Source organism: Phymastichus coffea, unplaced genomic scaffold (genome assembly GCF_024137745.1).
Source record: "Phymastichus coffea isolate CEN01 unplaced genomic scaffold, Cenicafe_Pcof_1.1 PCOF00084, whole genome shotgun sequence".
In the NCBI taxonomy this organism is placed as follows: domain Eukaryota; kingdom Metazoa; phylum Arthropoda; class Insecta; order Hymenoptera; family Eulophidae; genus Phymastichus; species Phymastichus coffea.
Window position 1 is genome coordinate 981584 of NW_026706895.1, and position 15093 is coordinate 996676.

General features: G+C 42.1%; 1 protein-coding gene across 2 annotated transcripts; it reads right to left on the reverse strand.

Annotated features, from left to right (window-relative positions):
• Positions 1-1337: 1337 nt before the first annotated feature.
• Positions 1338-14835, reverse strand: LOC131668849 (uncharacterized). 2 transcript variants are annotated; one of them, XM_058943313.1, is made up of 6 exons: positions 14677-14835; positions 3546-3862; positions 3040-3291; positions 2659-2967; positions 2305-2529; positions 1338-2207 (listed from the first exon to the last, which is right to left on the reverse strand). In XM_058943313.1, the coding sequence occupies exons 1-6, from the start codon at positions 14677-14679 to the stop codon at positions 2042-2044; spliced, it is 1272 nt and encodes a 423-aa protein (XP_058799296.1). In that variant the 5' UTR covers positions 14680-14835; the 3' UTR covers positions 1338-2041. The 2 variants fall into 2 exon arrangements, with proteins under 2 accessions (XP_058799296.1, XP_058799295.1); XM_058943312.1 differs by having other exon boundaries at positions 2605-2967.
• Between the last annotated feature and the right edge of the window lie 258 nt (positions 14836-15093).

Sequence of the window (15093 nt, forward strand, 5' to 3'; positions counted from 1 at the left end):
GCTTTTATAATGACGGTATTCGTGCAAATTAAATTAACCACAATCCTCACTTATTACAGATAAAAAACATATGATCGTTATTTTCAAAATTCAAATTCAAATTTATTAATACTCTCAACGATAGCAAAGATCGCATAATACTCTGCGTGCAATTTACTGCGAGTAAATTTTAGGAACTAAGAGGGGTAGCAGAGCCGAAAATGGGATCGCCGAAAGCCACGAAATTATAGCCAGATTTCGTGCGCACACCTGAATGTCTCTACCCTTGGTTTATTACCCGTGCAAAAAGAGCGACTTCTTGCAAGGGAGCCCTTTCCCTTCTTTCCCTCCCTTTCATCTTCCCTCCGCAGCCCTTCGACAATTTAATACTGAGCCGTAAAAGCGACTTCCATTGAGATTTGCATGCGACGCTTTCTTGGCTCGGTCGAGATAAAAAAATAATGGGGAAACCAGTCGGTGCTCATTTCAATCTCCCCTGACCCTGCTGTTTATTCCGAGATGGCATCTTTCATATTTTATCGAGGTCTTTCTTGGAAATGTATTTCTCAACCGAAAAAGCGTCAAATACTATTGGTAATGAAGATTATTTGATTTATAACATCGCTGATTAGTTCGGCAAGTAAATTAAATGTGTGCAATTAAAATTAGTACAAGCGTAGATAAAAACTTAAAGGCAAATATTGTCATAACTTGCAAGTTTTCAGCTAAACTTGTACACATAACTAGTTTGAAAAAGCCAAGTAACTTTTAATGAGATTTCCATGATGAAGTTCTGAAAACGTTGTCCAATGAAACTTCTTGATTCCGTTGACAATGATGCATCAATAATACAAATTTCAATTTCCGTGGAGTTGAAAAAAGTTAGAAACTAATTTTGTCCTTAACTTGCTACTATATACATAAAGTTTCGAGCTTACATACTCAACGATGGCGAATGTCGTACGTTTCTTGATGTAAATCAATGCTTTGCAATACCTGCCCGAAAGAAAAACATAAATCTCAGTTTTGTTCATAACTGACCTTTTTTCTTACTGAAATCTTACCTTAGCTTTTTCTTGGATCATGTATTCCATCATTTCTTTTTATTTCCTCATTCTTCCTAGACGACTTTGCTTTCTTGAAATTCAACTGCATGGATTTATTTGTTCTACCTTTTAAAGATTGAAATAAAAAATAAGGTAAAACGGTTATCATGAAACAAATACTATTGTTCTATGGAGATTTGAATTAATTATTTGGCGTTGTAGCTAAAACTTTTTTAAGCCTCTTCAAATGATGAGGCTGTAGAAGAAACAAACACTGCATTGATGATTATTTTATTCAAATTGATTATTTGGTACAAAAATTTAAAACTTATAACTTATTAAATATAAAACAGTTGGAAAAAAAAATTGCCACACACTCTCAGCATGACAATTGGTTTCGATATATATCACTTTGCTACATAATTTCTTACTTAATATTTTGTATTCTTACTAAATTATTTGTCGCTTATTAATAAAAATTTCTTATATATAAAAATTTCTCGAGATAAAAAGAAAGAAAAATGTCATACATGCATCAGTTTGACAATCCGTAAATCACTATTAATTTAAATACATACTTATTTACGTTATTTGTAGCTGGAAGCTACGATTCTATAGCTATATCGTAACTTTTGATAATTTTCAATGCCAATAGCTTGAAGCTTAAAAATTGGAGAATACTAATTAATTATCTTTAAAAACCACTTGTCTTAATTAAATTAATTTAAATAAATCAGAATTATTAACATATTGCGTATTGCGTACAGTCTTGCTTAATTCGTTTATGATATGTAACAGATTATCTTTTGAAGAATGATCAAGACAGCTCTATGACAATATGACTACAATGATGTTCAATGTTGAGAGGAAAAAATAAATTTTAAATATATTTGTTTAAAGTAGATCGCATGAGTATATTGATCATCAAAGTATACTATTTCCTTGCGAGAGTATCACAAATAAACATGTCCCATACGGATCAGTGAGATCTGAAAGTGTTTTTCCGGCTTAGTCCCTTAATCCTTGTAGGTTTTGGTGTCTTGAGTTTGAGGTGAGTTGGTTGGCTTGTCGCGATCAGTGTCTGGCTTAGTCGAGGATTCGGGTCGGTCGTAATAACTGGTGCCTCGCGAGCCACCTGGTGCAGCTGTACTATCATAATAATAATTCTTTGGCCCATAGTAGCTATTCCATTTTAGAAAATATAATATTTTAGATGAAACATAAAAACACTTTTGAAAAAGATGCAGCAGTTGAATAAAAAATCTAATAAGTAGCTTACACATAATCTCGATCGCGATCTCGGTCCCTATCACGGTCACGATCGCGATCGCGATCACGATCTCGATTCACATCCCTCCAGTTGTCCCGGCTGCTTCCAGCGTAGTTCCAAGCACTAGCGTAAATTGGTCGGTCTACACCTCCTCCGGACGAGTAGCCACCTCCATAGTAACCTCGAGATTGATCAGGACCTGGTCCTCTGCTACCTCCGTATCTGCCGTCGTATCTGGTGATTGAATTGGTGTTTGCGAAATTGTTTCCAAAAAGCAATGACACTATCAACCGATAAACAATTGTCTACCTGTCGTCATAGTTTAATGGTCTTCTACCCATACTCCTCTCATACGGGTCGTACCTGTCATATCTTGCATCGTATCGCCCATATCCACGGTTACTACCACCGCGGTTATATTTTGGCGGGCCATACTCTTCATAAGGCGGCCTCCTCTGTGGCCCGTAACGATCATAATCATCCTCTGGGTAAGTGTAAGCTGGATCATAATTTTCATAATTACGATCGTAGTGGGGATCCCAATGACGATCATACGGTCTTTCGGCAGGACGATCACGAGGACGCTCCATCAGCGGCCTATTGATTGGTCGGTCCATGAGTGGTCTGTCCCTGTAGTATGGATCTCGTTGGTAAGGATCATACCTACCAACACTATAAAAAAAAATCAATTTTATCCGAGTCAGTAAGTGATGTCATTTTCATTTAAGTACCTCGATTTCTCACCTTTGGTCGTTGTAGGTCGAAGGTCTGAAAAGCTCATTGCCTTTGGCATAAGGGTCGTATTGTCGATAGTCATAATTAGGTGATCTTGCTCTATCATAATACGAATCATATAGGTCCCGGTACGGGTCTCGGTATGGACCTCGGTACTGATCTCGATATTGATCACGGTACCGGCGATCGTCGGTAGCTCCGTATTGGTCGTCTTCGTAATACTCGTTATACTTTGGTCTAGGCCTATACATTCTGTAAGGGCTGCAATAAATAATATATATTTATCATACATAAAGTCAGAAAGTAAGAAGAATTAGAAGAATAGAAAAATTTTAAAGAGTTGATAAAACGAGGAGAACATTTATTTTTAATCGATCATTCGTACTCGATAGAATTACTTATAAATCGAGACCTAAAATTTGGTTGGATTGGCTCTTAATTTTCCCTGCACATTTCTCACGCTTTGCGCAGTGACACGCCATCTATCTACTTTGGTGACAAGATCGCTAACTCACTCTCTCGTTTCGGGAATGCTGGCAGCAGCCGCAGTGGCGGGCGTTTTGTTGGGGTCGCAAGTGATACATCTCGGGTCGAAGTAACCGGAGTCACGCCCTTCGTAAGTATCGCTTCGCGAAGCTGCTAAGGTATCCTCGCCATATCCGCTCGCAGACGAGCCGCTGTTTGGGTAGTAACGCTCGGAACGTGCTTGCCGAAATAATGTGCCCAATGTTGCTGTTGACGGCTGTGTCGGTGTTGTTGATTCTTCTTCGGAATCAGCTCTGCTCCGGTGTACAGCGATAAGCAAAAATAATAGTGCTGTTTCTTTGAAAATCTGTAATAAAACATATTCCCTATAATTTTTTTATAATTCTTTATATAATCCACATTATTTCATTGTGAATAGTTCACAATTATTTTTAGGTAGACAAATTTATTGAAACTACAATTCAATGTCGAAATACTTTTGTATTGTATTTAAAATATTTATTTTGTTCTTATCATCATCACAAATTGTACTGTTCAATCTTATCACAATAATTAAACAGGTATATTATACTATTTTTAATTTTCTGACTAATGTTCAGTATCATTATAGAAGCATCAGATTACGGTCAACAAGCAACGTGAGTCACTTGACATTTTACGCGTCAGCAGTAAAAGCGTCAGGGTTCTCAAAAAATTGTTTTTGCGAAAAAACGTTGCAGTTGTTTTTTTTTTCTGCCAGCTGCTCGGAAAAATAACGTAGAGCGGGGGAAAAACGTAAAAAATGATAAAAAAGTTATGGGTCGAATCGTATTGACCAGGCTGTCGCTGCAGTCCCAACTCCCGGGCGCGATCCCACTACTGCCCGCCACGGAGACTTTTGGCTGCTGGGTTTCCCCTCTGGCTCGGTTCGCCTCTCCTTAGCTAACCTGGCCGCCCCGGCCTCCGCCAGGGTGGCCATATTGATGGCGAGCTTAGTGCTGACGCCCAGTCAACGTGGGGAGCCTACACCAACAGTGGTTCCCGATCTCAGACCCTCCGCTATAACTAGTTTCCAGTCGCTGGATTACAGGAGCCGCTACACTCCCAGCTGACGGCTCTTGATGCTACACGCTTGTCATAAGAGGAACTTTTTCGCAATCTTATTGCTCATTTTGTTGGTCGCGGTTAGTTGAAATTTGTCCGGAGGTCACCAGAAGGAGGATTAACAACATATTTCATTGTTTTTCAAATTCACAACAGTTAACCTGAGTAGATACTGCGCTATATAAATATAAGAAAAGTATAAAATGCATAAAGCAGTACTAAAAAGCTATTGAATAAAAGTGTGTAATTGGTAAAGATAGAAGAGAAGAGCTGCGCAAGTTTGGGATTTTACGTGTAGACTAGCACCCAATTACAGTTAGCACGTTAAGTCCGTATTTTCCGGGAGGCAGCGCGAGGATAGGCAGACTGTGCATGTACTCCCAGAGGCGGAGAGAGCTTTTGCTCACAGACACGCCAATAAAAAGCTGGCGGCGTCGTACAAGCGAATTAGCCGCTAAAATTTTGTTCGCAGAGGGCTGCTGCTGCTGGTGCTACTGCTCGAGTACTCCGGACCCATATCGAGACTTGGACGATGGCGGAGAAAATTGGATCCGGTCAGCAGCCCGTAACAGGCAAATACGTTGTTCCCAGTGAACGAGAGAAGCGAGAGACTAAGAGCGGGGGATAAGTGGATTGACCGTTAGACCGTGCATGCGTCGCTCGTCGACGGGCGACCAACTCGCTCGATAATTGCCCTGGCCAAACATACGCTCATAATCAATGTCGCGAATTAATTTGCCGATCCGAAATCCTTGCTTATGCGCTTGCCATCGCGCTGCCTCTCTACTCTGCCTTCCCTCGCGCGCAGCCAAATTATTTACGAGCATTTCCATAATTGGCCGAACGAGCAATAACGACTGGCTAAATTTAACTTGGACTCGCGTGAAACCAGTGAATAATGCCATTGAGAGAGAGACAGAGTGAGAGAGAGAGAGCTAGCGAATAAACAAGTTATGGTGCGCGAAAGCGAAAATATGCGATATCGCGGAGATTTGTCGCGCCACTCGCCGAGCGCCGCGATCTCGTTATACGAGCCTGTTTTACGGCGCACGCGAATTCAGTACGCTGCAAGTTGCTCGCAAGAGAAATATATCGACGGATGCGTCATTTTTAATTAAAACCACTGCAGTACAGCGGCTATTGACGCCGCCAAGCCGATGAATTTTTCCGGCATTGAGCTACTCGTGAATATTGCATTTATCAGTCAGCGACCCGCGAACAAAGAACCGAGGGAGCCGACCGCGCCTTTTACAACGCGTTATCAATTTTTAATCAAGCGAATGCATGATGCCTGGCTCGCGCATAATACTTTTTCCCCGCAGTGATTACCGAATAATTGAGAAAGATGCAAAAGCGCGGCCTCGAGCGATGTAAATCATTTTTGTTTATTAATCACTTGGCGCGCATTTTATACGCACGGCGGCGAGCAGCGTCATTAATACGCTGTGATCCCGAGATTCGTCAGTTTCATCAAGATTTTATCTCCCGACGAGGCTCCAAATTTTCGCGACCAATTGATTATCGTGCATTTTTCCCCGTCGGCTTTCAGCGCGACCGAGGGGCTGAGCGGTCTCAAACGCGCTACTCTACGGCCGAAAGGGAGCCGTACGAGCTCATCCTCTTTCCTTGGTCGAAAAGCCGCATCACTTTGGCATGGCTCGACGATCAGGCGCCAGACGCGTAGCCCAGGTAAGAGTGTGTGCGCCTTTTATACGAGGCTCGATAAACAGGTGAGCGAGCAGGTATCGACGAGCGGAACGAAGCACGCGTACGGACTTGTGCCGCTGGAGCGTGAATAAGAGACGGACTTTTGACCGAGGCTCCGAGAAAACTCAAATCTCCAACGTTTACTGGCACGTCGGAAAATTGTTCGGTGAGTAAGAGCGAGCAAGATAAAGACATAAATCCATTAGACGGCTCTCGGCGCCATTAGCAGAAAAGCACTTTCTGCGAGAGGGAGAGAGAGCGTCCACGAAACACGAGCCGCGCCCTAGAGCTTGCGACACGGCCACGCCATTCCTCTTGCCGAAAACACTGTGTTGTTACACGCGAGGAAGAGCCAACCGTGCTGCTTTATTTTTCGCTCAGGTGCGCCTCAGTTCTCGTAATGTTTCCTCTTCCGCTGCTTTTTTTCTTTCCTCTCTCTCTCTCTCTCTCTCTCTCTCTCTCTCTCTCCCCAGGTTTTTCTTTTCGGTTGCGGCCAGCCTCAAATATTTTATGTATTAACGATACCCATAAATATAAGAGCTCTGGGCTTCTTAGCTCAAGTTAATTACTGACTTTTTTTTATTAGACTTTGCTTTAAAAAAATCACGCTATTACTTTATTTTTGCTTATAACGATGATTTTTAAATAAAAAAAATAGTACAATACAATGTTCGCAGGTGGTGTCGATAAAATTATTCATATTTCATAACAAAAGTTTTCACCTGATCACGATAAAACATGAAATTATAATTAAAATTAATCGTATTGTAAAACTTGTGTCTATCTAAAGTTCCATTTATTATCAGTTATGTATAAAACAACTTTTATTATAAAAATTCAAGGAAAATCCTCTTCACATTCAACGTCAAATATTATCCTCATTCATCTCGGCAATTTTACATAAACGCTGCTAGACCTACAATATACAATTACACGGGCGGTATAAGGGAAAAAGATTGAAAATTTGCCTAATTAAAAATCCACGTAAAATTACGTCGAGCATCTCATCACAGCGAGTCCCCCTATAACGAAATACATAATGCATGTCGAGGGTAATTCACGCGTGCGCGCCCAAACGGTGTTGTTCAAGCAGGAGTTGACTCAAGCGGTGGCTTCGGTCGGCTGGGCGTAGACCGTCACACGAGCGAGCAGCCAATGTATTATGCGTGGAGTACAGCCACGACGATTGTTTCGTAGATTATTGTTGGGCTGAATGATCATTTGCCTTGCGATGGATGCTTCAGAATTTCATGAATACGCATCGATGGAAACGATGGATACTTCGCTGATCAGGCAATCAAATTAAAAACTCGATTATTCGGACAATGTATTGGTCCAGAAGTATTTTCTCTTTCTCTCTCTCGCGTGCGCTCTTTCTTTCTCTTCCTCTGTCAGTTATCGCATTACCGTGAAAATTAACGAACTTACTTACAAAGTCAGAGCACTGAAATAGCCCCGCGGAATAAATCAATTTCCCGATAATCCGTCCGTTCGGCAGGAAATTCAATCTTCGCTCGCCGCCGCCGCCGTCGCCGCCGCCGCTCGAAACTCATCGGTGGATTAACAAAGAAATTACGCGACAAAAGCCGCGAAGCCAAGCCTTTCATCCCCCGACCGACCAGCTCGCGCCGCGCTTCGCTCATCTTTCGCAGATATGTCGAGGCTTATAACCGAATTTTGAATGTAAATCGCTACGAAATCTACTGTCAATATAATTTTCGAACGCCTTTGTCGTAACCAAGCTATGTGGACTACCGTTTATCCCTTTGTACGCGCACGCGGTCATTTGCCTAGCATTTTCAATGGAAACGCAAGAGAGATTTGAGCTTTGAAAAAATAGATATACACGAAGTGGAGTTGAAAATTCAATTTTTTTTTACTCTCACAAACGTCACGCTGCTTAAGCTTACCTTTGTCCCCGCTCGGTGAACTTGCGACCGGAAGGCTTTTGCGTGGTATAAAGACGCGCAACAATGTGTGACGAAACAGCTCCGCGATATCTTTCGCTCCGTTTCCCCGCCGCGCCTCTTTTATCCAAGCACTACACTTTGTCCTCCCTCGTTCTTGCATGTTCATCGAAAAAAAGGGCTTATTTGAATTTAAATGAAAGGAATATAAAATTCAAGTGCTGACAGTGCGTCGCAGCGAATATGCTTGCTGTTGCCGCAGGGGACATTCATAATCATGAGCTTTCTTTATGAGCGGCAGTGCACACCTAGACAGCTTGATTAATTTATTACACCAAAATCTGAATTATATATATATATATATATATATATATATATATATATATATCTCATAGTTTCATGTAAGGCGTATTTTCAGCCAGAAAAAATAAATTAGCATTGATCAACTATAATGGATAAATAACACGCTCGGTCTTTTTTGTTTATCATGGTTTCATTTTTCATTGTAGCGAATTTCTTGCGTCAGTTCCGGCTTTGTCGTTCAGGCACGCGATCATCGGCGGCGCGTGGAATGTCGTTAATGCTCGGTGCGCCAGTGGCTACTCCAAATGGAAAATCCAAAGGCTCGATAGGATCTTTTGCTTTTTTTCCGGCGAGGCTCGCACTATTGTTGAAAGTCGACGGATTACTTTTACGAGCGAAGGACTTTTCGGCTTTCTCTTAACTGCTTTTTATGCGAGGGTAAAAGTTGTTGGCACTTTTTTAACGTAAAAATTCTTTTTTTTTCTTTTTCGCAAGATATACGGACACACAAAGGATTGAATAGTTTCGAATTTGTAAGCCTTGATAAATTATAAATTGATTCATCAAGGCTTACAAGCTTTGATCCCTGAAGGAATCGTTTAATAGGTGACAATAGAGTTTGCGTTGTTTTTTCGCCATCTTTTTCCGAGTAAGAGACAAACAACGGAGGAGCGGTAGCTGGGCCAAGCAGATAAAACTCAGGATCTCGTTAAGTTTGGCCATTGTTGTTGGCCATAAAGTTTAAAGACGAGAATTAGAGCTCTTGGCCTATGCTCCCACGAATCTAACGAGGATAAGCTGGGGATGCTCATAATTCGCCGACTGTTTCTTGCGCAGATCGAGTGCAGACAGCATTTTTCAAGTACTTGTAAGCTCGCGCGCGATTTTTATTTAATTATGAGAGCAAAGGCGGGACAAGAGTTATTTACAAGCGACGGGCTGCAATAGCGACTTTGCCCTCGCGAAATTACAAATTTAAATGAAAATGCCAAAAAAACTTTCTCCGTTATAAGGCCGATAGAGTGCTTAAGCATAAATGTCGAAATATTTTCGCACGGGATTACGTTCCAATCTCCTCCAGAGCAAACAATAAATCGCGCGAGAGAGCGAGAGTAAAATGAAGTCTCGAGCTTAAGTAGTTTTACCCTTCGCGCCGAGTAATTGTTTCTTCGAAATGAAGAGATCTTTGTAAAAGAAAAAAAAGAGATACAAGGACAAAGTACCTTATTACGAGGGTAATTTCTTCTTTTTGCTCCTCTTCTCTTTCCTTTCCTTTTAATTCCAGGTAATTTAACTGCAGGGAAAGGTGATTGTTGCAATAATAGCCGAAGGAGCTTCTTAAAGGGCCATTTCGTGACAACAGGAAACGAACGGTTCCTATTAAGGAGTGCAATTCCTTTACAGCTCCCATTCGTTCCCCGAGCGAGTCGCTCTTCCTTTCGCGCCTCGTGATTATCTCTTTTGAGCGTAGCTCGCATTGTTCTTGCGCAAGCTTCGCATATTTACCATTCGCGCGAGAGTCGTTGATTTATTGGATAGTTGACATAACGTCGCTCAAGCTAAGAGAGTGTTATTCTTTTTTATAGCGATGCTATCGTAGGATAGACGATTATGCAAACGACCACAGAGGATTTCCAAGGGTGAATTGAATTTAGTTTGACGATGTAGTACTGGATCTTATATATTTAGACTTGACTCTATGAATAGCTACTCGAACGAGTACTCTTTTCAAGGCTGAATCATCAACTGCGCGCAAATCAAGATATTCGCATCGACCGATAATCATCGACAACACAAAGCCGAAATCGAGAGGCAGCGCGTATGGCTGACGAGGGGGTTGAATATAGCTGGCAAAGATTAAAAGGCTCGATTATAACACGTAGCGCGTCAAGTGCTCTCTGCTACATCGCATAAATCTTGCGATGCCTCATTTTTTATTACCCACGCGCGCTCTCTGATTTTTTTTTCTCCTTGCTCGCAGGGGTGTAGTTTATTAACTCGAGCGGCAGCCAGAGAGAGAGAGAGAGAGAGAGAGAGAGAGAGAGAGAGATATGCGGATAAAAAGAGCGGAAATGATGTCTGCGCTCGCGGAAAAATTCACAAAGAGCTGACCTCTCCTGCAGCTAGTTGTGCATTATATCACTATACAACGCAGTTGTAACGCTTAAGAGCTTCACTGCAAAATAATTGCCGGAGAACGTGAAACTCTTCTCTTTTTTTCCTTTTTGGCTAGCGAGAGAGTGAGAGATAAAATGTTAGCTTTGCTGGCTTTTCGCGTAGGCTGACGATACGTTAAAGGTAGAGAACAATTATAAGGGTTTCGTGACGCTAATATATGACGACAGCGGTCAACAGGAGACGGAAAGGCATTGCAAATTGAGAAAGCTCGTAAATGCAGCTTGAAAGAAGTAATTTAGACGGGCGAATGACATTCGCCTACTTGACGTAATTAAAAGTCTAGCGAAGTGGAATTCAATTCGCTATCCCAGAGCACAGTCATCACTAGCATACATATACCAGAGCGCTCTGGCCTCGTAGTGCACGAATATGCATCGGACCAGCGTCCATGGCAAAATAATGCTCGCGAGCGGAAATGACGTCAGGTGTGAGGGAAAGAGCGAGAGCGTACAATGGCCTGGATGGCCCCTTGGGATCCCGTCGCGGCTCACCTGCCCCATTATTCACACCACAATGTACTTCCTTTTTTGTCAAAACACGCGCGCGCTCGCACTCGTCCCTTTGCCATTTTTATTATATTTTATTTCAGCCGCACATTTGCGCGCCGCTGCAAGTGTCGAGCTTCTTGTATTTTCAGGCGCAAGCTCTGTCGTGCGCGCGAACTCTCACCGGCCACCTGCTAACGTTGTTTTCGGCTTAATTACGGCCTCGTTTATTCGCAACCCGAGAGGGAGAGAGAGAGAGAGAGAGAGAGAGAGAGAGAGAGAGAGAGAGAGATGGAGAGAAAGCCGTAGGGTGATCAGGCGCGAAATTGTGTGTCCGCTGTATTTCTTACTTAATCTTTGTTGTAAATTTCTACCGGGCGTTGACAAAGAAAAAATAAAGAGATATATATCTTCCGAATTTCTACATAAAATTTTTAGCCGGGCAAGCTCGCCAGAGGCTACCAGAGTTTTCCATAAAGCACATAAATTCAAGTCCTGACAAATTGAATTTTCGAACGAATGTTGCTGGAGAGGAGCAAGATAGCCGGCAGCGACCCCAGTGTCAGGCAAGTGAGTTATGGTATGCGAGCATGAATTTCCTGTAGCTGCCTAATTTGAATTCTTTTAAAAACAATCTATTGTCATTGAAAATCAGAACTGACCACAGCGATGTCCGTATGCCAATTGATTTTTCTCCACTGATTTCGAAAACAACGCTCGTCACGGAATAGACATGATACCGTCCAGCGCCAACTAATGATGTACGTTAAAAACATCGACGCAGCAACGTAAACTCGATTTCCAGTTAAAGTTTATCTACTTTTGATTGAACCAGTACCACAGTTTGCAGAGAAAATTGGGTTGGCTAACTAGCGCATAAAGCCAAGTCCTTAATTCCATTTAGAATGGAAATACAACGCATTTAATTATGCAAGCAGTGAAAGTACGCTCCGCGTAAGTTACATCGTACGAGTAAACTTGCTGCCATTTCAATTCCATACAATATGCATACGTTTGAGAATGATTAGACGCCGGAAAATTCCTCCATAAAAAGTAGAGCATTCCAAGGTCACTGCCGAATAAACATACTAGTACTACGAAACAGTCTCTTTTATCATGTCTCTGCAAAAGAAAACAGCAGTGGCGATGGGAAAAGAAAGGGCAAGTTTTTCCCTGGCAATAATTACGGCAAGCAAACGCGAAATGGCGAAAATACTTTAATAACGCGCGCAGCGGTAACAAAAGTTACGATTGATAAAGGGCCATTTCCTGGGCGCTGCTTGGACCGACCGATAGTAAAATCCGTCATATAGGCCTGCTGCCGGTCATTCGTTTGGAGCACACACACACACACACACACACACGCGCGCGCACGTATTTCGTCGATTTGCCCGTATAGGCTTTTGCGAGACACGCTAACTTGGCGCGCTTTTGTGCGCGCATGGTAATTATACGGCCTGCGGTTAACGCGCGAGCGCGAGCTTTCGCCGGACGATGAAATTACGAAGCGCGCCGGATCTTCCGGTTCCCGCGTCTATCTGCGTGTGCGTGCGCGTTCGCTTTTCTCGCCCGCGCCGCTCACTGCGCGCCACCGGATTCTCGTGCCAAGGTTGCAGCGTTATTGAATTCGTCGTTTGAATATCACTGCGTTTTATTATGCCATCAATTGCGATTCGCCCTTTCATTAGCTGTGGCAATAAACTCATGCCATTCGTATAACCAACATTACTATTTTTTTCGCGGGGTTTTTTCAGGCTCCAGTCGTTGACAGTTCATCGCCACCGTAAATTTTGAGATTATGTCGCGAGTTCATTTTTCGAGATCGCAATGAGATTACGATACTAACGGCCAGAAATTGCATAGAGATACGAAAATAGAAGCGAGATGAGGGCCAATAGGGTAGTAATTTAAAAGCCATCATGTCCTATCTCCGACAAGTCAAAGAGAGGAAAAAGCTTTGCAGAATAAACGGACATCGCAGCAAGAGAGTTTGCCCGATCGACAAAACTCGACCTAACTCGAAGGAATACCACAGTGTGTTCCCGGATCGATTGGGTTTACTTTAGAGCCCGATACAGCTGGATGAGGAGCCGGCAAAAGAAAAACCAAGGAGGGTGAAACCACGAGCTTCCGCAAATCCTTGCCATTGTCACAGTACACTAAATTTGAAGAAGATTAAAAGGTTCAAAATAGAATCTGCAAATATTTTAATGCGCTTCTCACTTTCAGTTGCTTCAGGTGGTCAAGTGGAGAAACAATTTGCAATTCTTCGAACTTTCATGACGGTAAATCTGACAACTCGTGACTGAATTGATGATACCAATCGACCGTAAAACGCACACGAGGAAATGAAAGTAGGCAATTTTCACCGAGCAATTTTTGCTACTTTTCCTTTGAGATCCTTATTCATTAGTGCCGAGGTCTTTATGCAGCAGCTTGATTTACGCTCGAAAATCCACTATCTTCTTTGCGCGCCTTAGGATGAAAGCGAGGGCGCAGTGGATAAGAACAAAAAAAAAGAGAAGTCAAGACTCGTTCGCTATTCCTTTTTGGCTTTGGGCAGGGCGCTAAGCCAAAATAAACGACCCACAAGACCCATAACCGCTCCACTAGTGCCAATTAGGCAGAGTTGCGCAGTGTGCTTGTCTTTCTGTTTCGTCGATACTTCAACGATTTTAATTGACTGTTGAAGCTGAATAAAAATTTAACGAATTGCAATTCCGCTCGAGTGCCATTATTTTTCAATGCATTTCCAGGTCGATGAGTTTCGGATAAGCGAATTTCAATGATTTTAGTCAAGTGTAGTTATATCAAACAGTAGATTTAGTAGAATCAATATGTAACTGTTTAAACACCACAAATTATCAAAAATAAATGCTAAAGCTTTTAAAAATCATTACATGAAAATGTAAGCAATGCTTCTCACTTGAAATTGTGAAATATTTAAAAACTTTTATTTCCAACTCGTTTTCTATTCGTAAATTACAGTTAACGTCATCGATTGATTATATTACGCTAATTAAAAGAGCATGAGTGTACATAGAGACTGATTGGAAAGTTACTGAGTTAACAAAAAAACCATTTAATTATGATGCATATGACATGCACGATACAAACACGAGAATGATGCGCACGTACCGAAATGTATGCTTTTGTCTCGATATTTTATTAATTGAAAAGGTTGAATAATACATAGTTATTAAAAATATTAGTGTGGATATTCAATTTAATTGAAACCCAGTGGAGTATATTTAGTAAACATGCAATCCCATTACACAAAGCTGTACGTAACTTGACAAATATAATACAAGTCATAATATCTCGTTTCAACCTTCAGTTAATTTGTTGAAAGCTGCTATCGATATAGCAGGTATATAAGGCTTTGAAATAAGTATTTTTCACTAGACAAATTGATATTGACACGCCATATGGATAGTGATTGTCCAATATTGTAATAATTGTTATTGAATAATAATAAAAGAAGAGCACCCACTCACCATTTTGAGAAAAGTTCACCACAGTTAATTGTTCAAACGCGAATGCGAAAGGTGTACTCCGGTCAACAATCGTAATCAGCACAAAATCCACAAAGCTGAGAAGTCTCCATGCACGCACCGAACTGTATCCGCGCGTGGCGGCAACTGCAGCGGCGAAACTTGGCGCGCACTTCACCGAACTCGGCGACTGGGCTGACAGGTGCTCTTATAGCCTCGACTGACCTTGTCGCTTGCGTGTCCCTTCTCCCCCACCTTACCAGTCGTCACCCACGCGTGTATACTCCCCTGCGACTCGCAGGCTACACCTGCGTCTATCTAGTGCGTGGGACACGCTCGCTCGCTCTTTTTTTTCGACCTTTTGTCCGCGAGCTGGGAGCCTTACGCTATCCGACGCTCTGATTTTTGTCACTGATAGTA

Excerpts from the sequence above, each read along its gene's own strand:
- LOC131668849 (XM_058943312.1), bottom strand. Across the intron at positions 2,968-3,039 it reads TCGACCTACAACGACCAAAG|TGTTGGTAGGTATGATCCTT; the intron begins GTGAGAAATCGA and ends TTTTTTTTATAG. Across the intron at positions 2,208-2,304 it reads GATCGCGATCGAGATTATGT|CTACTATGGGCCAAAGAATT; the intron begins GTAAGCTACTTA and ends AAAATGGAATAG.